Genomic DNA, 26,500 nt, shown 5'->3' on the forward strand with positions numbered 1-26,500 from the left:
GGGGTTGGATCTGGGCACTTAGTTAATGGGGAATGGGAGGTTCATGGCAGGTGTTAGACGCAGAGGAGTCTTTGCTCCCCAAGACAGACAGACAGACAGACAGACGGACAGAAGGAAGACAGTCACTTGGGGAGGATAGAGCCGGCTTCTGTTTCCCAAAGCGCCAGTGCTGCTGCCATGGACTGGGGGCAAGTTGGGGGGGTGGGAGGGACAAGGAGGGGGGTGAGAAGGAACCTGTTTTCTGCTATCCAGCGCTATCTGCTTTAGCAAGATTGATTGAAAGCAGTTTTACAAGCACAGCCTACCGCGCAGGTTGTAAAAGTCAGGAATGGCGTTCCCTCAGGCCTTCAGGAAGGGCTGAAGCCTGGCCCTGCCCTGCCTGGGAGCTAGCACTACAGGTAGCTCTCCTGAGGCTCCATGTGTTGTCACCAAGGGGACATACCTGGGATTCCTAGCCTGGGAATGAGGTGGTCCCCAGCAAAGGTGCAGGGGTGACTTGCTGTTTCCTTGGCCTGGGCCCTTAGCCATAAGAGAAGCCTAGAGAGAGTGTAGGGTGGAGACAGAGGATTGAGGTTGTTTTTCTTTTGAGGCCCAAGCATTTCTGATTTGAGGAATCAGGACCAAACAGCCAGGTGGTCTGGGATTGACAACAGAAGCCCTACTAGAATTGCCAGGTTTCCATGCAGTTTTTCTTTTCTGGTGCTGGGGCTTGAACTCAGGACCTTAAACACTCCTTTGGCTTTTTATGGAAAAGTTGATGCTCCACCATTTGAGCTGCAGCTCCACTTCCAGGTTTTTTGGTGGATAATCAAAGATATGTTCTCACACATGTTCCTGCTCGGGCTGCCTTCGAACTTCAGAACTCAGCCTCTTGAGAAGCTTGCGTCCAGCTTGTGTGACTTGAGGGAGCCCTTATTCCTAACTACCATACTGCATATCGCTTTTATTGAGGCCTTAAAATAAATGTAGCCAATTCTTTGGAAGACTCTGGAGAGTGGGACAGAATAAAGATGACACTAGAGGTCTGAGGAAAGTTCATGTATGGAGAAATGCTGAAAGCCAAGAGCAGCAGAAGTGGGCGAGTCCAGAGGACTGGAGATGTCAGCCGGTGACCATGTGCCTGTGCCCGCCCGCCTGCCCTGGTTTGAATGGATGTGGTTGCCAATCATACCAGAAATAAGAAACATACTAGACCAAGTCCCTTGGTCTTGCCTCTCCACCTGCAGTCAGTGATAGTCACATTTCCAGGACAAAGTCTAGGAGGGCTCCCTGAGTGAAAAGGAAGGGCAGGGAAATGAAGCTGTGGCTCAAGTGCTAGGGCACTAGCGGGCCCTGAGCTCAAGCCCTAGGACCAGCACAAAAACATAAAGGAAAAAAAATAAAGGATGAGGGAGCGGCATATCTCAGGCCAAGGGGGTAGCACCCAAAGTGGGGGTAGTTAGACCTTCATTATTCATGGTGACAGCTGTGGTACTGGGCTACTGGAGCAGCAGGAAAAGCAGTTCAGGGCAAGGAAGTGTGGGGGTGGGTGCCCAGCTTATTGAGGCCAGATACCCTGATGGGACAAGGTCTGCTTACCTGTATTATGGAACCCAACTCCACCCAAATGCTAGCACTGGTTCTATAAACATGGATACATTTCCCCTGTGCACTGTTGACTAATTGATCCAGGCTTCAGGAGTGGGTGTGGTACCTAGCTGGAGAGTGGAGTACCGCGCTCTGGGTGTGTGGAGGAGGGTGGGGTCTCTCTTGGCTAAGGAAATAAACAGGCTGGTTTGGACTGGCCCCCAGCTCTACATGTGGACCGATGACTGGCTCGGTTGGGGGAGCCATGCACAGGGCACTATGGGAGCTCTGAGCCCTTCTGCCAGGCCTTGCCTTCTCTCCTGACCCCTTAGGCTCACCACCAGATTCCTGCGGTGGGGGAAGGAATGGGACTGAAAGCTGGTGATAACAAACTCTTTAAGCAAGTCTCACTAATTCTTGGAGCCTCAGTTTCCTCTGGACATGATAGCAACACCTCCCTCTTAAAGCTTCCCCAAAGATCAGGGACAGCCCTGCAAGATGGCAGACATGGGCATATAGGCAGCCATATACTGCCATGCATCATGTTCTTGCAAGATCAGTCGAGAGGAGGCAGAATAGAGAGCACACAAACCTCAATCGTAGCCTGTAATCCTGCCTACCAGGAGACTGAGATCTGGGATAGCAGTTCAAAGCCAGCCTGGGCAAGAAAGTCCACAAAACTTACCTCCGACAAACAAGCCAGAAGTAGAGCTGTGGCTCAAGTAATGAGTGTTAGCCTTGAGTAGAGCTCAGGGACAGCAACTAGGCCCTGAGTTCAAGCTCCAGGACTGGGATGCACAAAAAAAACTGTCCACCAGAAACTTAGACACATGTGCAGCTGCACACCTGGCTTCAGGCTGTCTCAGACCCCCCAGATTTACAGCTCCATGGATTTCAAGTTAAAGTTTCCTGGATTGGGAAGTAGTTCTGATTGTGTGCTTGCCTAGCACTGGAAAAGGAAGAGGGTGGGAAAGGGGTGGGGGGAGGGAGGAGATGGGGAAGGCCCCTCTATGACAGCGGTAAAGTCCAACACATACTCAACCTCGACAGTTCTGAAGGTGGTCATTCTCATGACCAGTGATTCTCTTTGATCTGTTTGGTCACTGAGGAAGCAGAGGCTCTGTGAGGAGGCAGAGAACTGCCCAGCTCTTCACCCTTCTGCCGGGCACCTTCACAGCTATACCATTCTCAGCCAATCCTCTCCCAGCCATGCCACCCCCTAATCTTCTATTGCCTCTCAGAGAAAGCTTCATGAGCACAGAGGGAGCTTCTGGGTCCTGTTGGCCACACCTTGGTTTCCAAAGCCACCTGGCTGCTTTCTGGGTGTGCCTCAATGCCAGTGACTGGAAGCCCCACCTGGCCTGGAGCAGTAACAATGCAAATACCAGGAAAGATCCTACTGGGAGTCCAGGGCCCTGCATTCTTCAAAAAGTCATGCTTAGTGTTCCTTAGGGCCAAGACTCCTGACTGGAATCATGGTTCAAAGTGGGCCCAGGCAGGAAACTCTGTGAGACTGTTGTTTCCTTATTAACCACCAGACACCTGGAAGTGGCACTTTGGCTCAATGTGGTTGAGGACTAGTCAAGGGACATTGACTTTAACTTGATTTCTCCAGGCAGTGGGGAGAGTGAGCAGACCTGACAGTGTTGGGTTGCTGTGGTGTGAGCAGTGCCGTGTATGCAGAGCCAGGGTGACCAGCAGGTGGTGCTCTGCTCTCAAGTTCAAGTTCAGATTTAGATTCATTGACACTGTCTCCTGAGTAGCTAGGCTTACAGGTGTGAACTACGGAGCTTACCTAGGATATGTGTTCTTTCTGACCTTTTTGCTGTTCATGGAGACTGACCTCCTTTAGGGCACTTGGTGATTTAGAACAAAATGTGTCTGGCCTGGGGAAGGTAGGGAAAGAAAACTGCTCACTCTGGATTGTCAGGAGAAGGTGGCTGAGGGAGGAAACAGCTTCTGGCCCTTCAGAGCAGCGGTGCAGGTCAGGGGGGCAGTGGGGTGAGTTATATGGTTTATTTTTTCCTATGAGAACACTGGGTTTCAGAAGTTGTTCCCTTCACACACACACATGCACCCGGGCAGTTCCTGAATGGTAGGTTCTCCAGGAGAGACAGGTAAGAGACCAGAGTCTCCTCAAGAGTATTTGGTTAGAGCGGAGCACTGTTAAACATCGTTAGAGCCCTGCTGAATGCTGCTGGATAGAAGTTAATGTCAATGACAAGTGATCCTTACCACAAATGTAAACACATCTTTTCATGCTTTTCCTTTAAATCTAAGATGTTGGGGCCACTGAACGGATTCCCTAATCATCAGTTTCTAGGTCCTTCCCCGGTGGCCCAGTTACCTTGGACAAAGGACTGTCAGCCAAACAGCTAGTGGGCTGCCTTGTCAGTCCTGGGTATGCTTTGAAGACTCAAAGGATATCTGAGGAAGCTACACAGCAACCAGAACTGCCTGCTGTAGAAGCACAGCTACAGCTCCTGAGGACAAAGTCCTGCCTACAACTATGTTAAACAACTTGTGCCAGACTTTTGCCTTCACAAGCATCAGATGACACTGTGGACATATTCTCTGAGGCCAGGGAAGGACTATTTCTCCTGGTGGCCCAGCTGTCCTGTTATTGGTGCAAACACAACCTTCATTTGCATGAATGTCTGCTACAACTGGGGCAAACTCCCTCACTACATCCCTTCCTGGCTGCGGCGGCAGAAGGCTCTTTCTAGTCAGCCAGGGCGTACTCTCTTGTGCTACAACTTTAAGCCCAATAAATGGGTTCTCTCATGTGGTCTTTTTCTTACTTTAATCCTTATCAGAGGAGCTGTAAAGATAGCAGCAGAAGAAGCAGGACATCCACTGCTTCAGCAACCCAGAAGTGATAGTTTGAAGTGAGAAGGCAGTTGAATTCCAGAGTGTGGCAGGGCAGAAATGAAAGGGAGCAGTGGCTGCAGAGACAGTGAGGGATGAACAAAGAAGGCAAAAGAGGACCAAGAGCTAAGGCTGAGGAGATGAAAGCTAAGAAGAGTACGAGAAGAGAAACTAGGCCCTGATGCTGGAAGAGGTCGGGATACTTGTCAGGCCTGACTGAAGTGGGCTAAGGGCCTCAGATATGGTAGGCCCACCTGTCAGTGGAGAGCTGAAGGTCCCTCTCCTGAGGCCTGTGACAGTCTCAACACTGGCGGGGCCCGCCTGCTGCTGCTTGTTGTCTCCTGCTGCTGCTGCTGGAAGTTAAGCATTGCCATAGCTGCCAGGAGCTGGGGCCCCTGGTGCTTAAATCCCAGAACAGTCAGAACTGAGCTGGTCTACAGCCACAAGTCGGAGGCTTCTAAGACCCCCTCGCTCTCAGGGCCTGTAGTTGAAAGTCTCTGGGTCTGCAATGCAGTCCCTAGGCCTTGGGTATTCAAAGGCCTAGGATTGCTAGGACTGCAGGAGCTCCTCACCCATGCACCTTCCTACTTGTGAACAGCAAAGGATGTGGATGGAGAAAGCTGGGCTGGGAGAACAGCCATCATAACAAACGGTCAAAAGAAGCCACTCCAACAATACCATTTCTCATCAGATTGGGAAAAGATTGAAACATGGTATTGGTTGCAAGCTACTCCTTGCATCCATGTTGGAAATATGTGAAGGCTGAGGGCCACCTCGGTGTCCATCTCTGGGGACAGATAAATAAGAGGACAGCACCTGTACCCAACATCATACAGCAGTGTGGAAACTCTTTATTGCTGGCCAATAGGAAGCAAGCATGGCTCCTTTATACAGTACCATAGTATTAAAATACAAGCACATCCAGGTGCCTGTAGCTCATGCCTGTAATCCTAGCTGCTCAGGAGGTTGAGATCTGAGAATCACAATTTGAAGCAGTAAAAATCTATGAGACTCCAATTAACTATCAAAATATGGAGGGGAAAAAAGCCAGAAGTAGAGTAGTGGCTCCAAGTGGTAGTGTTAGCTTTGAGCACAAAAGCTCAGGGACAGTGCCCAAGACTCGAGTTCAAGCCCCAGGATTGGCACACAAACACACAAAAGCACAAATAAGTACAAGCATTTGTAATTTGATGCTGAACAAAGAGGACCCTACAGATGGAAACATACTAGCAGCCTCCAGGGATGAGGCCCAAGAACTTGAGAACCAGGAAAGGAGGGATCATGCTAGACTCTCATTTGCACCTTTTTCTGTCTTTTAGATTTTTACACTGTGTACATATCTTATCTAGTCAAAATTAAATAAATAGTTGAATGGAAAGTCATAAATAGGGATGAGGTCAGTAGGAAGCACCAAGGTGGAGTGGGGGCGGGGCAATACCTTAATTCTGTTCCCAGGGGTGAGATGGTCCATGGAAAGTCTTTCCCCAGGCCAGCTGCTTCCCACTTGCAGCTGGGCTGTGTTGCTTGGTGTCCAGAGAATTAAGTTAAGCACTTGTTTCAGTAGGAGCCTGGGTAAAATAGAAGATTGGAAAGCCTGAGATCAGTGGCTGAGGATAATTCAAGTGGGAATGTATAAGAAAGATTCAACTAAATAGATTTGAATTCTGGGGTCCACTGTGGTGAATCACAAGACCCACGCAGTTCTTCTTGTACCCCCAAAGCTACTGCTAAGGGTCTCAGAGGCTCCTGACCTTCTGTTCAATGGTAGAGCACGTGCCTCGCATAGACAAGGCCATACATTCCATTCTGAGCACCACTCAGTGGGGAAAAGAATACTATGAAAAGCCTCGGGAAGGTGGGTATGGTGGCGCGTGCCTGTCTGGTGTCTGGGAGAAACTGTCCATCCTGGCTTCACAACACCAGACTGGCCTGCAGAGAGCCAGTCCTCTAGGAGGGACAGGCAGAGTCCACTGAGTGGTGAGGATCCTGCCCCACCTTCCTCCCCTCCTTTTCTCCCTCCCTCCCTCCCTCCTCCTCGGCTTACTCACCTCTTCCAGCCCCTCGGCTAACTCCACCCACACCGGCTCTGCACGAGCTCTAGCTGCAACCCTGCAGCCCTCTATTGACAGCTGCCTCCCTGTCTTGCAGTCTGCGTGTTGATCGGCTTCCTGACTACCGAAGCTGCCTCCCAGGGGAAGGGCAGTCTCCAGGTGTTCTGGGCTTGGGTTTCCTCCCTCCTCCTTGATACCCGGCTCAGGCTATGGCAGGCAGGTAGCTCTCTGGGGCCAAGTTCTCCAATTTCAGGGCAACCGGCTACCCCTCTGATGAGTCATGATTGGCAGATGACAATCTGTGTGTGAACTCTTTGAGAAATAATGGCTCCCAGGACTCCCTCCAAGTCAAATTCACAATCACGTTCACTGTTGCCCCTCCCTCTGAGCCTGTCAAGCCAAGAGACTGAGCATGGTGGCGGCCCCTATCCCCCAGACCTCATCCACCAGTTGCCTCTTATAGTGCAGGCGTAGGTACACTCTACTGTGGAGAAACACACTACCGGTTCCTTCTCCCAGCATGCATTTCTACAACAGCCCTAACTCTCATATTGCCTCTTCTCCCCAAGAGTTCTGGAAATGTCTGCTACTAGGGCAGGTTTGACAATGACCTTATGGTTCTCATGTATTCTATTCTCATCTGTGGAGGGGATCCCTTTATTAGACCTTTCTGAAGTTTCTTACCTACCCTAGCACTTTCCTTTCAGGGTCCTACAGTCACCATCAACATTTCATGTCTGTTGTGAGTAGCCTGGTTCTGCTCAGAAGCTAAAGCTCAGGGAAGGCCGGGCAGTCTTAAGCTCTGCCTGGTCCCCTGTAACACAGCTTCCACGTCGATGCCCAGTAGCAAAAGTTCAGTGAGTGCTGAGTGACTAGAGGAAGGATGGGATCTGGGGAAAGGCCTCAGGGCTGATGAACAGGCAGGGTATCAAGTGCATATCGGAGGTTACTGTACAAAGGCTTGTGCTTTTTTTTTGTTGGTCACGGGGCATGAACTCTGGGCCTAGACACTGCTCCAGAGCTCTTCAGCTCAAAGCTAGCTCTCTACCACTTTGAGCCACAGCATCACTTCCGGTTTCCTGGTAGTTTATTGAAGATAAGAGTCTTCTTCTTCCTATTCTTTTTTTTTTGCCAGTCCTGGGGCTTGAACTCAGGGCCTGGGCATCGTCCTTGGGCTTTCTCAAGGCTAATGCTCTACCACTTGAGCCACGGCACCTTTTCTGCCTTTTTCTGTGTACGTGGTACTGAGGAATCAAAGCCGAGTCTTCATGCATGCTAGGCAAGCACTCTACCACTAGGCCATGCTGAGATAAGAGTCTCTTAGACGTTCGTGCTTGGCCTGGCTTTGAGCCTTGATCCTCAGATCTCAGTAGCTGGGATTGCAGGCGTGAGCTACTTGTGCCAGCAGCCCTGTGCTCATAGGGCAGGTACTCCTTGCTTATGCCTGACTGCCACCTCTCCACAACCTGTAATGGTGTTCAGAGTGACTAGTGCAGAGCGGGCTACTGACAATAAATCCTGAGAGGTGACGGCTGTGAGGGAATGTGGCAGAGGAGCCCTTGTGAGCAGTGGTGGTGTGCTCAGCTTCTCCATGCATGCCCAGGCAGAGGCTAGCAAGTCAAAAAAGCGGGCCATGAGTGTAGCAGAGGGAGGTCAGGCAACAATGTGTCCTGGAAGCCAAGGGAACAACCTGAAGGAGGCGGGGGGCCAACATGGTCATATGTCAGAGGCATAAGTGATGAGGTGGGGTCAGGGGCATATGGCATACTTGCCAATTTTGTGTTTGATAAGTTCCAACAGAAAAGCTCCCAGAGTACTTACACTCAACAGAGGGTTAAATGCACTTAATCTACAGGTAGCTTTACACGTTGTGACAATTTCGAACACAAATTCAATACAAAACTTACAGTTCTTCTTATTTACAAAATTTTATTATGGGTCTCTCATAAATCACATTTTTAATCTACTTCTACAATAATTCCCCAGTTTAAAAAAAATAGGAATTTATAAATACATTCGGCGACTCAGAAGTTCTCATCGCAACAACAGCAGTCTTGCCAACCTTTCACGTCACCCAGCATCTCTCACAGGTAACACAGCTGCAGCATGGCCTGGCCTTCTAACCCCCTCCTCTCAGCACCACACTGCTTTAACTCTAACAAGGCGGTCCAGAAATGGGATATCCAGTTTTGTCACTATCATCTGCTCTTCACTTCCTGAAAGCAGCTTTTTCCTTCCAAAGCCACAGAGGGCCCTAAATATCAATGAGATCACAGGAACCGGGAGCCTACCAAGATGCCAAGTTTCTTCCAGATGCAAAGTTAAATATGGACTGTTAAATTCCAGCCCAGAAGGCTGGTGGCATGACTCAGTGGTAGAGTACCTGCCTACCCAGCTCAAGGTCCTGAATTCGTATCCTATTTTTAAAAAAGCTGTGTGCTGGTGGTTCATGCCTGTAATCCTAGCTACCCAAAAGGCTGGCATCTGAGGATCGTGGTGTGAACCCAGCTCAGGCAGGAATGTCTGCAAAATTCTTATTTCCAATTAATCACCAGAAGACTGGAAGTCGTGCTGTGGCTCGAGCTATAGAGCTTTAACCTCAATCAAAAAGAGCTCAGGAACAGCACCCAGGCCCTGAGTCCAAGCCCCACAATAGACCAAAAAATAAAAAATTAAATTCCAACTCAGGAAGCAATTTATTTGTCTTCTATCCCCTTCCAAGTATCACTGGCACTTTCCTTCCTTGGTTTTGCTCTATTATAAATTTCTTCCTATCCCACCAAAAGATATCAGCTGTTCAGCACTTTCCTTAAAAATTTACTTCCTGGTTTGCTGGGTTCAAGGTAGAAATCGCCTCTCCAAGGAGGTAATGAGGCTGAACAGGTTCAGAGCTGCTTCTTAGGGGCACGCCTTGGCTTGGCCCACAGGCTCCTGAGTCCACTTCCGCCAGCAGATGGGCATGGTGCCTTCCATCCATCCTGGCCTCCAGGACACCAGCCACATTCTTCAACGTTCACCATGAAGGCCAAGTACAGCTCCCAGTTCCTCTACTCCATGTCCGTTTCCACGGCTTCAAATCCAGGGCTCCTCTGTCAAGTCACAGAATAATGTAACCCCCACTCCAGCCTCCTTGCCTCGGTGGGGCAGGTCACAGTCCCCAGGAGCCAATAGATGACAAATCCCATGGTGGACATGCTTTGATCAGCTTTTATCCAGTGCTGGCTGGACAGCGCTGCCCTGACGCGTCACTGTCCTACACATTAATGCATCTGTTCATGGCGCCTCCTGACTTCTGCCAGCTGCCAATCCGCGCATATAACATGATCCGGGGAGAAATCAGAAGAAACGTCTGGGTTGATCAATGATTTGTGATCTATTAAAGGGATCCATGAAGCCAAAACACACTGGGCAAAGACCACGTGAAAACAAGCAAAGCAACAAAGAATGATTCCTTTTCTTGCTACCTTTCCTGCTCCTCAGGTCTACAAAGAAATCAAGTCCTGTGATAAAAATGGAATCCCCAGCAGCCCCATACCCTGGCATGCAGCAGCTTGGCCTGATTAGGAAAATGTCATTTGTATTGTCATTCTTTCCTCAGCCCAAACATCCAGGAAAATATATATTTAGGTGTTGGTACTGAGGCTTGAATTCAAGGCCAGGGTGCCTTTGTTTTTCTGCTCAATGCCATTCTACCACCAAAGCTCCACTTCTAAAACGGTTCATCTGAATGGCAGTTTTGCTATAGAATCATGCTGGATGGCACCCGGAGGCCTTGGCTTGACCACACAGAAGGTCACCCTCTCCAGCTTTTCTTCTCCCAACAGGGTAATTATCCACAGCCCTCACAGGCCAGCTTCTTTTGCAGCTCACGAGAGGGACCTAGAAAGAAAAGAAGCATGGAGGCTGCATGTGGGCCCCTGCCTGCTCCTCTGGGAGAGGCCAGCCCCAGGGCTGTGACAGGGCTATGCACCAAGGAATACAGGTATCGTGCAAGCTGGATATGAAGAGGCACAGGGAGAATGTGCTCACCACAGCAGTGCTCCCCATCCATCACCCAAAGGTGAGCCCTTCCTGCCACGGGGCACACAGGCTGGCCAGGAGCAGGCACCGGACCCCGGCCTCCAACTCACTTCTTCCTGCGGATCTTAGGCTTCTTCACGGGCCGCAGATAGGGGTTATCAATGATGCTCTCCTCACCATTCCGGCCTCCAGACAAGGAGGAGTTCTGCTGCAGGACAGAAGTGTTCTCCTTCTCAGCTCCAGAATCGTCCTTTGAGCAAAAGCCGAAACAACACCAGTAGCATAAGGCAAGGAATACCATCTGTGTCTCATTCGTTGAAATCAGAAGCCACCTTCGTTCCAATCGTTTTTTTGTTTTTGTCGGTCGTGGGGTTTGAACTCAGGGCCTGGGCACTGTCCCTGAGCTCTTTAGCTCAAGGCTACTGCCCTATCCCTTGAGCCTCAGTGCCACTTCCGGTTTTCTAGTAGTTTAATTGGAGATAAGAGTCTCATAGACTTTAGTGCCTGGGCTGGGTTTGAACCGCGATCCTCAGATCTCAGCCTCCTGAGTAGGTAGAATTATAGGTGTGAGCCACCTCACCCGGCCTCCAGTGTTTTTTCCTCCACCCCAGATGCCACAAGGACCAGGCAATGGTTATAAGGAGCGACTGGGAAGCTGGGACTATTAGCTTTGACAAAGGGAAGCACACTGCAGAATGCTCAGGCTCTTCTGTAGGCGAGACATGCAGCCTTAGAAAGATGCGGACTGGAGAGGGGCAGAGATGAATGAATCCCAGCCCAATGGAGGAAAAAAAGGAGGACCAGAACAATAAATCACACGCATAAGGCATTTCCTAGATCCAAAATAACAAAAGCCATATTGGGTCTCAAATTCTGTACCTTATACAAGGTACAAACAATCATATTCCTGAGAAATCCAACAGGACAGAGAAAAGGCTGCAGGAATTCATGTGTGACCTCTGAACCATCTTCTGGTGTTTTTTGTTGTTGTTGTTACTTTCAGTCCCAGGGCTTGAACTCAGGGCCTGAACACTGTCCTTGAGTTTTCCTCAAGGCCAACACTCTACCACCTGAGGCACGGCAGCACCACTTTCGGCTTTTTCTGTGCATGTGGTACCAAGGAATCGAACCCAGGGCTTTATGCATGCTAGGCAAGCACTCCCTGGTGGGGTTTTTGATGTTGCTAATGTTTCTATTTTTAGGAAAATGTGACTTTGGAGAAATATTTACATATAATTCATCTGATCTCAGTGGGCTTTTTTTTGTGGGGGGGGTATTTTGTTTGTTTGTTTGTCACAACACTGTATGGCCATAAAAGAAAAAATAATGGATGAAAATCTAAAAATTGTCCCAGGAGTGTGAGTGTTTAGTTCTCCTATCCTTACTTACATAGTCTTCTGTTTTCATGTTCTTTAAGCTAAGCAGCAAACTAGGTGCCAGTGGCTCGTGCCTATAATCCTAGCTGCTCAGAAAGTTGAGTTATGAAAGTCATGATTTGAAACCAAGGGCCAGGAGTTTGGCCTAGTGTAGAGTGCTTGCCTAGCATGCATGAAGACCAGGGTTCGATTCCTTGGTACCACATACATAAAAAAAAAGCCAGAAGTGGTGCTGTGGCTCAAGTGGTAGAGCTCTAGCCTTGAGAAAACCCAAAGCCTAGGACTGGCAAAAAAAAAAAGAAAAAGATTTGAAGCCTGCCCAAGCAGGAAAATCTGTGAGACTTTTATCTCCCAACAGCAGTAGCAGCAGCAGGTGGCACCGGCTGGGGGAGGACCCAACCAAAACCCTAGCACTGTCTTGACCACAGACTGGTCAAGTGGTGCCTCCTGGAGGCTTAGCAAGGGTTCTATCAGGGGACAAAGTGGAAATTCCCTTTCTGTAACTAGAGGCAAAGAAGGCCTCACTGTCCCCAACCAGGGGCAGCTCCTGTCCTTAAAGCAGTAGGCAGAATGCCATGGCCAGCTGGCACCAAATGAATGGTAGAATCCCCACAAGGGACACCTGGCAAGGGTGCAGACACTTGTCTCCGGATTGCTAGAGAAACTACATTTTCCCCAGGGTGCACTTCATGCCCAGCCTGTCCCCGTCTATTCTCCAAGGACCCTGCAGGACCTGGGTGCTTACCTGACCCCAGAGGATCATGGGACCCGGAGACATTCGGGGCCTTATGGAACCCCCTCTCCAAAACGAAGGCCAAGACCAACCAACCTGGTTCATGCCACATCAGGTATCTGACACAAGCCAGCCTTCCTCAAGTTCTTACTGGCTTCATGAAGTAGCAACTACCTCCTCCCTCATAATGCCATTTCCCTATGGTCAGCATCCTGCCTCCAAGGTGATTTCAAAGTCATTTCCATGAGACCTGAAGCCTGTTCCAAGTCAGAGATGGGAGAGAATACTGAGGCTGCCGCCAACTGGTTCCATGGATCCCACAAAAGTACAACGCTGGCTCCTCCCCCATGCAGCACTTGTGGAAAGCTACACCCTCAGGGATCTGTGGCCCTGAGATAGAGAAGGGGACAGACAGAAACAGAGCATCTGGGTCTGGAGGTGTTCAGATGGTGGGGTGCCTGCCAACAATCATGAAAGCAGCAGGTAGCAAGTTTGAGTCCTGGTCTCAGATGGAAAAAAAAAAACAGAAAAACATCCAGTGGATCAAGAGGATTGCAGAAAATGTGGTGGCAGAGGGCCTGTGAGGCACTCCTTAGGCCTGCAAAGGCTAAACGTAGATGGGGCCCACCAGTGCCAACAAACCTATTCAGCCTTGAGGCTGAGAGAGACTTCCACACCAGCTCACGCAGCACATCCACTTGGATGTCGGCTTCACCGGGCATTCCTAATGTGCCTCCGTGTCCCCTGGGTCTGATTAGCTCTTCTCTCAGTCCTTTGTGTCAATCTTGGGTGACAGAAATGCCACTGAACTCTGCAGTCCTGCTCGCTTTTCCTTCTGACCACAGTTCCAGACTGGTAGGACATCAGCAGGATCTAGCTACTTCCACCACCATTTCTTGCCTCGATTTCCTCCCCAATCTCTGTCAGGTCCACTCCTATGGATCTCAGTGAGGCTTTCACAAGCTCAGAAATGCCTACCCTCATTCAGCTCTGAGAACAGCTAACATTCTGCCAGGGGTCTGAGGTAGGGAATATCCAATTCCTAGAGGGAGGGTTGAGCTTTGGGGTACTCCAGGGCAGGCAGAGGGGGAACCCACCGTGTTGACGTGAAGAGCCAGGTTCTCTGTGTCTGTCTGCTCATCTTGCTCAGAGGAGTCGGTCTCTTCCATCTGCTGCATCTCCAGCTCAGAGGGGAGGAGGGCCGTCAGGTAGGGGATGGTGAATGGCCTGGCCGCAATCACTGGGTGGGAGAAAAGCACGATTCTAAATCAGAAACCTCACAGCTACCTGGAGCCTCAGGACCATCAGCAAGCAACTCAGAGACAACACGGGCCCCCATTCACCCTGGGTCAGGCCAGCCTATGACTTTACCTGTGCCCTATCATCCTCGCTCCTCCCACCACATGACACACCAGAAAGATGAGGCGCAGAGGGCATAGCAGAGGAAATAGCAGAGACTCAAACTCAGGCAAGTAGATACCAGCACCCCATTTTAGCCAGGACAAATGAACTCAGATGAAATGGGCTATAAAAGCCCAGTGGAGCATTGGCTTGGGATTTTCTGCCTCAAGCCTCTTTTATCCTGCAGGGAAAATGATCTTTCCAGCCCAAAGGACTTTGATCTATAGGCTAAACTTGAGAACTGTGATGTAAGTGCATTCACTAAGGGTTAAGAGTGGGCAAACGAGAGCTTCAGTTCAGTAAGAATGGAAAGAATAAACCACTCACTGTAGTCCCAGCTGCTTAGTGGGCTGAGGCAGATTTTTACTTGGGCCCAAAGTTGTTTGAGGCCAGGCTGGAACATTGCAATGCTAAATGAACCGACTCGCAGCTAATCTCCCTGGTGCCCTCTGAGGGAAGAACTTACGGAAATGAACAACCTGGTTAGCACCACCTAATCCTGCCATGATGCAATTATAAGAAAGATAACCTGTGTAAGGGCATCGCCATGGCCCCACATGCCAGCACCCCGCTCACCCTGAGCCATCCTGTCTATGGTGGACTCAGAAAGTCTCCAGACAACCTAAACTCAAAGTGCCTGCAGTAGCCAATGTCATGAGGTAATTTCCGTTTTAGAATCAACACTTTGGGACAGGAGAAAGGACGTAAGGCCTGGGCAAAGGAGCCAGAAATCTGAAGACTAACTGCATCTAAGACAAAGACAGAAGCTGAGCCATCTCTCCCTACCTAGCTGAGAGAAAGGGAAGATGGGGTGGGGTGGGGTGGGGGTGTGTATTTACATGGGAAGGTGCTGACATCATCCCTGAAAAGGCTCTGGGTCTCGCCCGTCTTGGCCATGAAGCGGGTGAGTGCCCGCTCCACATCTCGCCTCTGAGATGCAGCCTTCTCCCGCAGGACCTGGTAGTCAGACACAGGCTCTCGGTAGGTCTAAAGAGAGAACAGGAAAAACACTAAGATGAGCCAAGGCACCTCTGATCCCCTGGGGGTTCTGCCTCAATGTTGCTAGGATGTTCCAGCCACTGACATGGCCGCCACCATTATGTATAGCCAGGACCTCTAAAGTGCTGGTACTGTTTCTATGCTGGTCCTGGGGCTTGAACTCAGGGCCTGGATGCTGTCTCTGAGCCTCTTTGTGTTTAAAGCTGGAGCTCTACCACCTGAACCACAATGCTACCTTTAGCTTTTTCTGTTTATGTGGTACTGAGGAATTGAATCCAAGGCTTCAAGCATGCTAGGCAAGCAATCTACCACTAAGCCACATTCCCAGCACTAAAATGCTGCAATGTTTATGTGCCAGTACTTGGCTCAAACTCAGGACTTGCAGCTTGTTGGTCAAACTACTCGGGAGGCTGAGATCTGAGGATCGTGGTTCAAAGCCAGCCTGGGCACTAAAGTCCGTGAGATTCTTATCTCCAATTAAACTACCAGAAAACTGGAAGTGGCACTGTGGCTCAAGGGGTAGGGCAGTAGCCTTGAGCCGAAGTGCTTAGGGACAACGCCCAGGCCTAGAGTTCAAGTCCTATGACCGACCAAAAAAAAGTCTCAATTTGTCTGCCTGGGCTGGCTTTGAACCATGATTTTTCAGAGCTCTAGCTCCTAAGTAGCTAGGATTATAGGCATGAACTAATGGCCCCAGGCCCAGATGGGTTTCAAAAGAGCTACTTGAAATATTATACTATCAGTTTGGGTGCTGGTGGTTCACATCTATCATCCTGGCTACTCAGGAGGCTGAGATTTGATGTTTAAGGTTTCCTGCCAGCCTGGGCAGGAAAGTCTATGAGATTTTTATCTCCAATTAACCATCAGAAAACCAGAAGTAATGCTGTGGCTCAAATTGGTAGAGTGCTAGCCTTAAGCACAAGAGCTCAGGAACAGAATCCAGACCCCGAATTTAAGCTCAATCACTGACCAAAAAAAAAAAAAAAAAAAAAAAAAGAATTTTCAGGACACAAGTCTGAGACTCAGTAGCAATAGTCTGTTTTACACCAGGCACAGTCCCCAGACCGCTCTACCACTCACCGGAGTTTTGATGTAAGTATGGGGATCAGGAAACTCAGGAAAGTGGCTTGGGATGTGCGGTGGGTGGGGTCGGTTCTGCCCTGCAGTGAGGGCTTTGGGGGTCACTGGCTGATTGGTCACAGGAGCTGTAACAGAATCATAATTGGTTACTCCATCCACGTCCTGGTTTCTACAGATTACCAAATCCTCCTTTTCTCTCTGAACCCTAATTTTCTAAACAGCATGTACTTTATACTTCCATCAATAAAAGCCCTTCAATCATTTCTTCCCATAATTACCAGCTTTGCTGAGTAACCCTGCCTGTGACTCTGTGTGACCTTGATTTAATATCCCCACCTATAATAATCTAGGCTCTTAGGTAGATGGGAGGGTAGCTTCCCAGGGTTGCTACATAAAAGAGCATGCTGATGAACAAGAACTGGGATGGCTGCTAACATTTTTTTTTTTTTTTTTGCCAGTCCTGGCCTTGCGCTCAGGACCTGCACACGGTCCTTGGACTTTCTCAAGGCTAGCGCTCTACCACTTGAGCCACAGCACCACTTCCAGCTTTTTTCTATGCATGTGGTACTGAGGAATCGAACCCGGGTCTTCATGCATGCTAGGCAAGCACTCTACTACTAGGCCAAACTCCCAGCCCTGCTAACATTTTTTTTTTTTTTTTTTGCCAGTCCTGGGCTTGAGCTCAGGGCCTGAGCACTGGCCTTGCACTTTCTCAAGGCTAGAGCTCTACCACTTGAGCCTCAACACCACTTCCGGCTTTTTTCTATGTATGTGGTACAGAGGAATCGAACCCGGGTCTTCATGCATGCTAGGCAAGCACTTTAACCACTAGGCCAAACTCCCGGCCCCGATGCTGACATTTTTTTGAAAGGCCATGAAGTGAGGGAACACTTACGGGCCGTGATGACCATCCTCTGAGAGCGCTTTGCATAAGCAGGAAGAGTATCTACATTGAAGCCTAAGAAACAAGAAAACAAATCACTGCCAACATCTAGATAACAAATAAGGAAAGGGAGAGAAACAGATGAACCTTGGAAGGTAAATCCCTACGGCACCCTAACAGAGAATGGGAAGTCTCTGAAAGGGGGTCGGAGGAACTATCTCCCGGGAACCTCACACTAAAAGCAGTTCAAGAGAACTGTGAGAGTCCCAAGAACAATAAGCTGATATGGTTAACCTGAGACTCCTCAGCTCTTGGCTGAATGGAAGAAGTAGAAACTGGAGATGAACTTACCCATCTCAACCAGTGTGACCACAATATCTGACAGTGTGGGCTGAGTTCTTGCAGTGTGCTCACAGTAAGACTTGGCGCTCCGCCCAATTTCTGAGATGTCTGTGGAGGGATCAAAGGTATGGTGTCTTACTCACAGTTCTCAAAAGTTAGACTCACAGTGGCCAGCAATTCTATTCAGGGTCTACACTCAAACTGAAAGTAAGAACTCGAAGCAGATTCACCCCTGTGGACACTAAGACTGTCCAAACAGTCAAGAGGTGGAGCCTGGGCTATGGTAGCTCATACCTGCCATCCTAGCTACTTGGGAGGCAGAGATCAGGAGGAGCATGGTTCAGGGATAGCTAGATAGCTAGACAGTTGGGCTCAGGTGATTCATACCTGTAATCCTAGCTATTCAGGAGGTTGAAATCTGAGGGCCACCCTTTGAAGCCAGCCTGGGTAGGAAAGTCTAAGTGATTCTTATCTCCAATTAACCCCCAAAATATTGGAAATGGAGCTGTGGCTCAAGTGGTAGAGTGAAAAAGACAAGCCAGAGCTCCACAAACTTTCATGTTCTGTTATGGACACACAAAAAGGCAACTTCATGAGGAACAAATTATTATTCTATTTCACAAATGAGGAATGAGATTCAGAAGCTATTGAACAGCACAGCGATAATTAACACCCAGATTTATTTCATTCTAAAGCCTGTAAAAAACGGCACCATGCTCCCCTGCTCCCCCTGCCCTTTCCAGTTCTCTCTGATAACCCAGGGCTGAGATGCTGGCAGTGACTCAAAGAAGGCTTGGTGTGTCTAGGTACTCACAGCTCTGCAGCATCTCCGTCAGTGTTTCCACAGATGCTTTTTCTGCACTTTCAAACCCAGCCTCTGTCAGCAAGGAGCTCACAACCACTTGCAAGGTTCTTCTCCGTGCTAGATGGTAGTTATCTGCAGGGTTGGTGGACTGTTTACTTCCAGATCTCTGTAAACCAGCAGCCCGTAGAGAGAAAAGGACAAGATGTGATGGTAGCTCACACACCGTTAATGGCAAGCAAAACATTTTGTGTGTGTGTGTGCGCTAAATCCTCTTTACAATCACCGTTTAATGTTTTAGACTTAAGAGAACCTGGCCGTGTGATTAATAATGGAGCACCAGGGTGCTCTAAGTAGACAACCTTTCTGCAGATACAAAGCGTTCCAACTGGCTAACTGGCAGGGTATTCCGTTTGTTCACTTTCTAGGTTAGCAGATAATCAGAATACACAGCATGCACGATGAGACTAAACGAATTTATTTTCCAGAAAAAAACCCCCACAAAATCTCCTTTTGTCCCATCTCTGTATCATTTCATTAACAAGGAAAAATCAAAACAGTTTACGCCACACGATTCCGGGGAGACTCAGGCAAAGGTTAGCAGCGGGGAAATACAGGGAAGCTAAATATTTTGAAAAAGGAATCCCTCCCAACTCCAGCTGGCCAATGAGAGGGCAAAAACGTTCTGCTCCAACCAATCAGAAGCAGTTCCGGGTTCCCGCCTCCCACCGGAAACGAGCCAATCAAATCACGGGTCTCTCAACTTAGGAGGCCGCTGCCATGTCCCTGGGGAATGGGGAGGGGAGACTTTATGGCCGGAAGGTCCCTTCTGCACTAGGAACACACGGTGGGCTAAGCTTTGTGGGTAAGAGCTTGTTGTCCAGTCCATGCCCAAACTCCCTCAGTTTTGGTTTCATGCCTCCAACCCTTACCGTTCCGGAGCCAGTGGCTCCGGCCGCCGTGTCGGCCATCTTCCTCTGGCGTAATGTGCGCGCGCGCGGGGCGGATGGGACTTGTAGTCGAGGGGCGGATCCACTTGGAGGTGGGTGGGGACGTTGCGGGGCGGGGCCTGGCGGCGGTGGGCGGGGCCTGGGCGGGGAAGCGCCGTCCCAGCGGCAGTTCCCAAGCCCGGGGGCGTGGATGCTCGGACCTCCGGAGTCCCTCCGCTCACGTGACCTTTTGTCAGCGCCGTGTCTTCAGCTTGCGGGCCTGGAAAAGGCGCCGTTGGCTTCAGGGGTTTAAACCCGTTTTGATGTGGACTTGTTTTGCACACAGCACGGGCTCCCGGAAGGCCCGGGAGGGGGGGCTGAATACGCGCCCCACCTGGCGAAGCCGCCGCCTCCCCGCGACCTCGCTCGGCTCGGGGGCCCTATTGACCGGCTCCCCGGCTGACTCGAAGGGGCAGATAATCTAGGGGCGCCCCGGAGCCTCCAGTCTCTTCATCGCCCGCGGACGCCGACCCCGGCCCGCGTCCTCAGAGGCGGCCCGCCCTCCACCCGCAGGGGAGTGGGGAGCCGGGCCCGGGCCCGCCGCGCTCCCGGGACGCGGTGGCTGGGTGTAGGACTCTTGACACACTGTCCACCCGCGCGGTGCCTCAGTTTCCCCTCCCGATGACAGCCACGGTTCCTAACGCGTAGTAAGTTGGTTCACGCGCGCTGTTGTTGACTTCCTGGTCGGCGTGTGCCTGGCGCCGGCCGCGGATCCCCTCGACCCCCACCCCTCACCCGCGGCCCGGGGTGGGGCGGGCAGCCACGCCCCGGAGCGGCCGGGCTGCGCCGGGGGTCGGGCCCGGGACCTGAGCGGAGCACCCAGCCCCCCTTCGTCTCCCCGCCCCCTCTCCCCCACTTCCTGCCCAGCCTGGGGCTCGGGCCCCGCGGCGCTGACTTTGTAAACACGCCGCGCCTGCGGGGGGTGGGCCTCGCTGGGAAGCCCGGAGGTGAGATCCAGGCTCCTCACCTCGGCCGCCGACCCCAGACAGGCGCCCTGGCACTGGGAGCCCACGCCGGTGCTCGCGGACTCACCTGCCCAGAGGTAGGCCTGGCGACCGTCGGCGTCGCCCCCTTTCTCTGACTTTACTGCAAGCCTAGGCTGCACAGGGGGAGTTGGGAGTCAGGAGTGGGTGGGTTCAGGTGTCCGCGCCCTCCTTACCTCCTGGATCACCCCTGAAGCTCACGCACCTCATTTTCTCTCAGAGTGAGCTGTTTTGCTCCAAGTTGAGTGGTAGAGAAGCCCTCCAAGGCCCTGAGTCCTTCAAGATGTTTGCAAAGCCTTCCTCCCTCCCCCCCAATCAGGAAATCTAGGGGGTTGGCATACACCTTGTCCCCAGGGGTGAGTGAGGCTCAGGGAAGGGGTGGGTGGGGAGCTAGGAGGACTCTATGGTGTTGTGCGGTCGTAGTTGTGGTCGTGGTCTTGGTGGTGGTCTCAGTCTCCTGTGTCTGTCTAGTGGTCTGTGGACAAGCTGCTGTGGCTAAGGCTGAGCATTCCTTTGCACTTGGCTACACATTGTGTTGGGATGCTGAGATTACAGAGCTGGTTCTTCCGTGGTCAGGACCACAAATAGGTAACTAGGGCTCTGGCTGGGGGGGGGGGGGGGGACTTCAGCCAGAAAAGGAATTTGTGTGGAATTCTTGAGTGCCAGTGGTTCCCCAGACAGAGACGTGAGTACGGATGGACTGAACCCCAGCTGCGGTGTTGAGAACTGTGATCCGTGATCCACTGGTTCCTCAGCTACGACTTCTGATCTCTCCCATTGGCTGTGCTGAAGAGATGGGAACGAGCAGGGTGAATTCTGGGAAAGACAAATTGCTGGACTGAGTCCCAAGATCCCAGTTAGGGTTAAAGTCACAGGGCATGCTGCAAATCTCAGTGGACACTGACTCCTATCCAAGATTCTGGGGCTGTGTCCTCTCCCAAGTCCTGTGCCCTCTGCCTGCCCCACACCCCAGTCCTCTAGTGCCAGCTGTGCGTGTGGCCATCGCGGCTGGTAGATTCTTCCCCACTTTCATCCCTGGCTCCTTTGAGATATGGCAGTTTGGGAGTTCATGCAACTGTTTGCTGCAGCCATACTCTCTGCTTGATGCGAGGGTCATCGTGTGCACAAATACAGCTTCTGTTCCTGTGACTTGAAACTGAAGGCATTCCATATCATTCCAGAAGAGTCCCCATCTATGCTTAGTTTTTGAGCTAATGGCCTCCTTGGTCCCAAACCTTCCTCTTCCCCTTCCTGGGAATGCTGGGTGACAGTTCTGTGTAGTCAGGTGCTCTGCTCAGTAAGTGCTCTGCTCTGTATCATTTCACTTAATCCTTCTGATAGCCCTGTGGTCTCATTACCATCATATGGCTGAAGAAAAGGGTACAAGATAAGTAACTTCCTAAGAGGGAACAAGACATTAATGGCAGAGTTGGGGTGTTTTTCTGGCTAAGATTTTGTGTAAGGGCTATTGGAGACCATTAAGGAGTTTTTGTGGCTTGTTACACCGCAGCAAGACTGCTCCCACAGAAGTGGGGACTGGTAAGGAGAGGTGGAGACTGATTAATTGCAGGTAAGTCTCTCAGACTTTCCTTACCAGGCTAGCTTCAAACTACCATCCTCAGACATCAACCTCCTGAGTAGCAAGGATCACAGGCGTGAACCACTAGCCCTATGTTTAACCTCCAGGCCAATTTGCCTCTCTGACCACATAGAATGTGCCCTTATTCCAGGGGTTTAGGGGGTTTCCTAAGGGGAGTCCATGGCCCCAAAGCCCTGTGTTTTGGGGGGCACTGGGGTGTTAGTGGAGCTTGAGTACAGAGTGGTGCAGCTGGTCTGCTCAAGGCTGTGGGAACCACCCAGTGCTGGTGTCCTTTCTTGAGGGTGTGTGTGTGTGTGTGTGTGTGTGTGTGATGTGTGTCTGGGCAAGACTCACTAGGAAGAAGGGAATATAAATGAGCCAAGAAAAACAAACCAAGGTTAGACACAACAAAGGCCATCTCAGGCATAGCTGTAAACGAAGCCTTGGAATCTGGGGATGTAGGAAATACCAGTTTCCTGCATCCTTTAAGCTTAGCAGAGACTCATGGAAGAGAAAGGATTCCAGCTGGAGGCTGGGTTAGGAAGGTGGTCCAGCAATGTAATCCTGTCTACTCAGAAAGCTGAGATCTGGGGATCATGGTTCAAAGCCATCCCAGGCAAGAAAGTCCATGAGAGGGGCCGGGAGTTTGGCCTAGTGGTTAAAGTGCTTGCCTAGCATGCATGAAGACCCAGGTTCGATTCCTCGGTACCACATACATAGAAAAAAGATGGAAGTGGTGCTGAGGCTCAAGTGGTAGAGCTCTAGCCTTGAGAAAAAATCCAAGGACAGTGCTCAGGCCCTGAGCTCAAGCCCAGGACTGGCAAAAAAAAAAAAAAAAAAAAAAAAAAAAAGAAAGTCCATGAGACTCTAATCTCCAGTTAACTCCCAGACAGTCTGAAGTGGAGCTATGGTTCAGGTGATAGAGCACCAGCTTGAGCGAAAAAGTTCAGGCCCTGAATTCCAGCCCCAGAGCTGGTACCCATCCTTGAGAAGCGTTTATGGAAGGGTGGAAAGGAAATGGGTGCTTGGAGTTGAGCATAGAGGGAGGGAGCCGGCCACCAGATGTGAAAACTCAGAACTGTACATACAGGTACCCACCAGGCTGCTGCTCTGCCCTCCCCACCCCTTCCTCCCTGTTCCTGTGGTGGGGTGCGCCCCCCTTTTCCCCCAGCCCCTCTGCTTCATCTCCTTCCTCGTCTGTGAAGAACAGGTTGTACTCTTGAGAAACCACAAAAGGAAGTTTAAAGAGGACTGGGGGCGGAGAAAGTTCTGGGGCCCCTGCCAAGTTTCCCTTTCCCAGCTGAGCAGTAGGTGTGTGTATCTTGCCCACAGACATTTAAATTTTAAATCCTCCGGGTTCATTAGGATTGCCAGAGGCCTGTTGGGTACTGCAGGTGGTCTAGACTCTCCAGCCCACCAGCAGTGCCAGGCAACACCCTGTCACCTGGGATTTCTGCAAGATGGGAAAAGTGAATTCCAGAAAGTCTCCTCTTCACTGACTGCTCCCATGCATACCTAGAGCCTGTACACTGCGAAGAATGAAGGAAGGGAATGGGGGAGACGTTGTTTCCCAACATTTGGGGAATCCAGGGTACAAGTGCCTCAGTCCTGTAATTGGGAAGCTGAGACCTGAGGATCAGTTATCCCAGCAGTAAGATCAAGACTTTTTTTGTCGGTCCTGGGACTTGAACTCTGGGCCTGAGCACTGTCCCTAAGCTCTTCAGCTCAAGGCTACTGCCCTACCCCCTAGAGCCACAGCCCCAGGTCCAGTTTTCTGGTGATTAATTGGAGATGAGACTCTTACAGACTTTTTTTTTTCCCTTTTTTCTTTGTTGGTAGTGGGGCTTGAACTCTGGGCCTCGAGGCTGTCCCTGAGCTCTGCAGCTCAAGGCCCGCTCTACCCACACCACACCACACCACACCACCACCACGTCCGGTTTTCTAGTGGTTAATTGGAGATAAGAGTCTCAAGTTCTTTAGTGCCCAGGCTGGCTTTGAACCATGGCCCTCAGATCTCAGCTTCCTGAATAGCTAGGATTACAGACATGAGCCACCGTGCCCAGCTCTCCCCGCCCTCCCTCCCCCCCCCAGACCTGGGTTTGACTCAAGGCCTCAGCACTGTCCTTGGACACTTTTTGCTCAAGGCTAACACTGTCACTTGAGCCACAGCACCACTTCTGGCTTTTTCTGAGTATGTGGTACTGAGTAATCGAACCCAGGTCTTGGTGCATGCTAGGTGAGCACTCTACCACTAAGCTATGCTCTCGGCCCAAGTCAGGACCCATATCCAGTTAAACAGCAAAAAAGCCAAAGTAGAGCTGTTACTCAAGTGGTAGAGCACCAGCCTTGAGCAAAAAAGCCAAGGGAGCCTTGAGTTCAGATCCTACCACCAGTGTGCTACTAGTGTGGCACGCGTGCATGCACACACACTCACACAAATAGGAAGGTCTTGAGGAAAGTAGTAGAAACCTGAAAGCATGTTTCTAAAAATCATTAACGCTTTTTTTTTGTTGGGGGGGGGGAATGGTCATAGGACTTGAATTCTGGGCCTAGGTGCTGTCCCTGAGCTTTTCAGCCCAAGGCTGCCCCTTGAGCCACAGCATCATTTCCAGTTTTCTAGTGGTTAATTGGAGATAAGCGTCTCAGACACTTTAGTGCCTGGACTGGCTTTTTTTTTTCCAGTTCTGGGGCTTGAACTCAGGGCCTGAGCACTGTCCTTGGATTTTTTTTTTCCCCCTCAAGGCTGTGGTTCTACCACTTGAGCTACAGCACCATTTCTGGCTTTTTTCCCCCCTTATGTATGTGGTACTGAGGAATCAAACCTGGGCCTTTATGCATGCTAGGCAAACACTTTACCACTAGGCCAGACTCCTGGCCCCCTGGCTGGCTTTGAATCACAATCCTCAGATCTCAGCCTCCTGTGTAGCTAGGATTACAGGTGTGAGCCACCATTGCCTGACAGCATTAGCACTTCTTTGTTATTATTATTAGTAGTAGTAGTAGTAGTTATATTTCCCAGTCTTGGGGCTTGAACTCAGGGCCTGTGCACTGTCCCTGAGCTTTTTATTGCTCAAGGCTAGCACTCTACCATTTGAGTTACAGCACCACTTCTGGCATTTTCTGTTTATGTGGTACTGAGGAATGGAACCCAGGGGCTTCATGTATGCCACATTCCCAGCCCAAAGTATTAGCACTTTCTTTCTTTTCTTCTCTTCTCTTTTCTTTTCTTTTCTTTCTTTTTTTTTTTTTTCCAGTCTTGGGCTTGAGCTCAGGGCCTGAGCACTGTCCTTGGACTTTCTCAAGGCTAGAGCTCTACCACTTGAGCCTCAGCACCACTTCTGGTTTTTTTCTATGTATGTCGTACCGAGGAATCAAACCCGGGTCTTCCTGCATGCTAGGCAAGCACTCTACCATTAGGACAAACTCCCAGCCCCAGCATTAGCCCTTTCTAACAAAGAATGTGTAGCCCTGGATGACTTGGGTGGTAGAGTGCCAGACTAGCAAGCTAAGTCCAACAGGCAAGAGGCCCTGTGTTCAAATCCTAGTGCCAGCACAAATAATGTCTCATCTGTCTAAAGGAGTGAGTGATGCCTAGGGGCACGTACAGCAGTGAGTACTCTACGAGGGGTCTCTGCTGTGGGGAGTATCTCAGGTCTCCTGCACTGCACCTTGGGCGCTGCCCTGCTGATCATCTATTTAACTGCTATGCTTGGTGATCCCATGGAAGTCCCGGTCTGTCCACTAGGTGGCACACGTGCCCGGGACATCTGCTCCAGGGGCCCTGAATAGGGTGAAGTAAGCCACCTGGTCCTTCAGGCGCCAGCTGGTTTCCTGGGACTTGTGTCCCCACCCAATTTCCAGCTGTTTACACACCAGGACCGAGGGAGCAGCTTTTGACCCAATTGAGCTTCCATAAAATGTGCTCTTAGTAAGCAGGCCTCCACTCCTTTCCTCTAGGCAGGGCCCCCTCCACCCCCATGCTTTCCTTGCTGACCTTCCTTTGCCCTTGGGATAGAAAGACCCATTTATCCTGGAGCCAAGGCAAGGAAAGTGGTTCTGGTGGGCACCATAGCCTACCTATTGTGCAGTGGTCTTTCTTGCCCTTCAAAAGAGAACTAGGGCCCAGAGTCCACGGCTCACACCTGTAATCCTAGCTTCTCAGGAGGCTGAGATTTGAGGATCGTGGTTCAAAGCCAGCTGGGCCAGGAAAAGCCTTATCTCCAATTAACCATGAGAAAACTGAAGTGGAGCTGTGGCTCAAAGTGGTAGAGCACTAGCCTTGAGTGGAAAACGTTCAGAGGGCACCCAGGCCCTGAGTTCAAGCCCCTTGACCGACCGCCCCTCCCCCCCAAAAAAGGGAGGGAAGGGGGACTCAGAAGTCCCACAGCAGCTTGACCAAGAAGCTTAAGAACGTCTTTAGAGAGGCCTCAGAGGAGCCAGGCATGGTGGCTCACGCCAGTTACTCAGGAGGCTAAGATCAGAGGATTGTGGTTCAAAGCCAGTCAGGGCACTAAAGACCTGAGACTCTTGTCTCCAATTAATCACTAGAAAAAGGGAAGTGGGGCTGTGGGTCAAGGGGTAGGGTGATAGCCTTGAGCTGAAGAACTCAGGGACAGTGCCCAGGCCCCGAGTTCAAGCCCCATGACCCACAAACAAAACAAAGCACACACACTCAAGAAAAAAACCCAGAAAGACCTCAGAGAAGAGAGCTGCCACTTTCTCCTTTGTTGACACTTCATTGACATCTGATTTTTGTCCCCCAGACTCTTAGAAAAAGAGCAGGGATAAAGGTAGACACTGGTGGCTCCCGCCTGTCATCCTAGCTCCT

General features: G+C 50.6%; 2 protein-coding genes across 9 annotated transcripts in view; one reads left to right on the forward strand and one right to left on the reverse strand.

The window, feature by feature from the left end:
• Positions 1 to 5,601: 5,601 nt before the first annotated feature.
• Taf8 (TATA-box binding protein associated factor 8) lies at positions 5,602 to 19,210 on the reverse strand. 4 transcript variants are annotated; one of them, XM_090355675.1, is made up of 9 exons: positions 19,054 to 19,210; positions 18,134 to 18,290; positions 17,329 to 17,427; positions 16,990 to 17,052; positions 16,095 to 16,219; positions 14,855 to 15,002; positions 13,712 to 13,854; positions 10,616 to 10,755; positions 5,602 to 6,002 (listed from the first exon to the last, which is right to left on the reverse strand). In XM_090355675.1, the coding sequence occupies exons 1-9, from the start codon at positions 19,090 to 19,092 to the stop codon at positions 5,780 to 5,782; spliced, it is 1,137 nt and encodes a 378-aa protein (XP_090211801.1). In that variant the 5' UTR covers positions 19,093 to 19,210; the 3' UTR covers positions 5,602 to 5,779. The 4 variants fall into 4 exon arrangements, with proteins under 4 accessions (XP_090211801.1, XP_090211804.1, XP_090211802.1 ...); XM_090355676.1 differs by lacking the exon at positions 5,602 to 6,002 and adding an exon at positions 9,097 to 10,364 and having other exon boundaries at positions 19,054 to 19,204; XM_090355678.1 differs by lacking the exon at positions 10,616 to 10,755 and having other exon boundaries at positions 5,893 to 6,002; positions 19,054 to 19,198.
• Positions 18,965 to 26,500, forward strand: part of Ccnd3 (cyclin D3) — a 63,374-nt gene continuing 55,838 nt past the window's right edge. The window contains exon 1 of one of the 5 annotated variants that reach the window (XM_090355683.1): positions 18,965 to 18,986. The gene's annotated coding sequence lies outside the window, so the exon portion shown is untranslated. Of the gene's footprint in view, positions 18,987 to 19,329; positions 19,758 to 19,877; positions 20,153 to 26,500 lie in introns of those variants that run through there. The other 4 variants (XM_090355682.1, XM_090355684.1, XM_090355685.1 and 1 more) reach the window with 4 other exon arrangements.

The sequence above is a fragment of the Megascapheus bottae genome, chromosome 22 (assembly GCF_031878675.1).
Source record: "Megascapheus bottae isolate mThoBot1 chromosome 22, mThoBot2.hap1, whole genome shotgun sequence".
In the NCBI taxonomy this organism is placed as follows: Eukaryota; Metazoa; Chordata; class Mammalia; order Rodentia; family Geomyidae; genus Megascapheus; species Megascapheus bottae.

Coding starts and splice junctions, on each gene's coding strand:
- Taf8 (XM_090355675.1), bottom strand. CDS start 19,092: ATGGCCGACACGGCGGCCGGAGCCACTGGCTCCGGAACG. Junction 17,053..17,328: donor GGTCACACTGGTTGAGATGG/GTAAGTTCATCT, acceptor CTTGTTTCTTAG/GCTTCAATGTAGATACTCTT. Junction 13,855..14,854: donor TGATGTCAGCACCTTCCCAT/GTAAATACACAC, acceptor TCTCCCACCCAG/TGATTGCGGCCAGGCCATTC.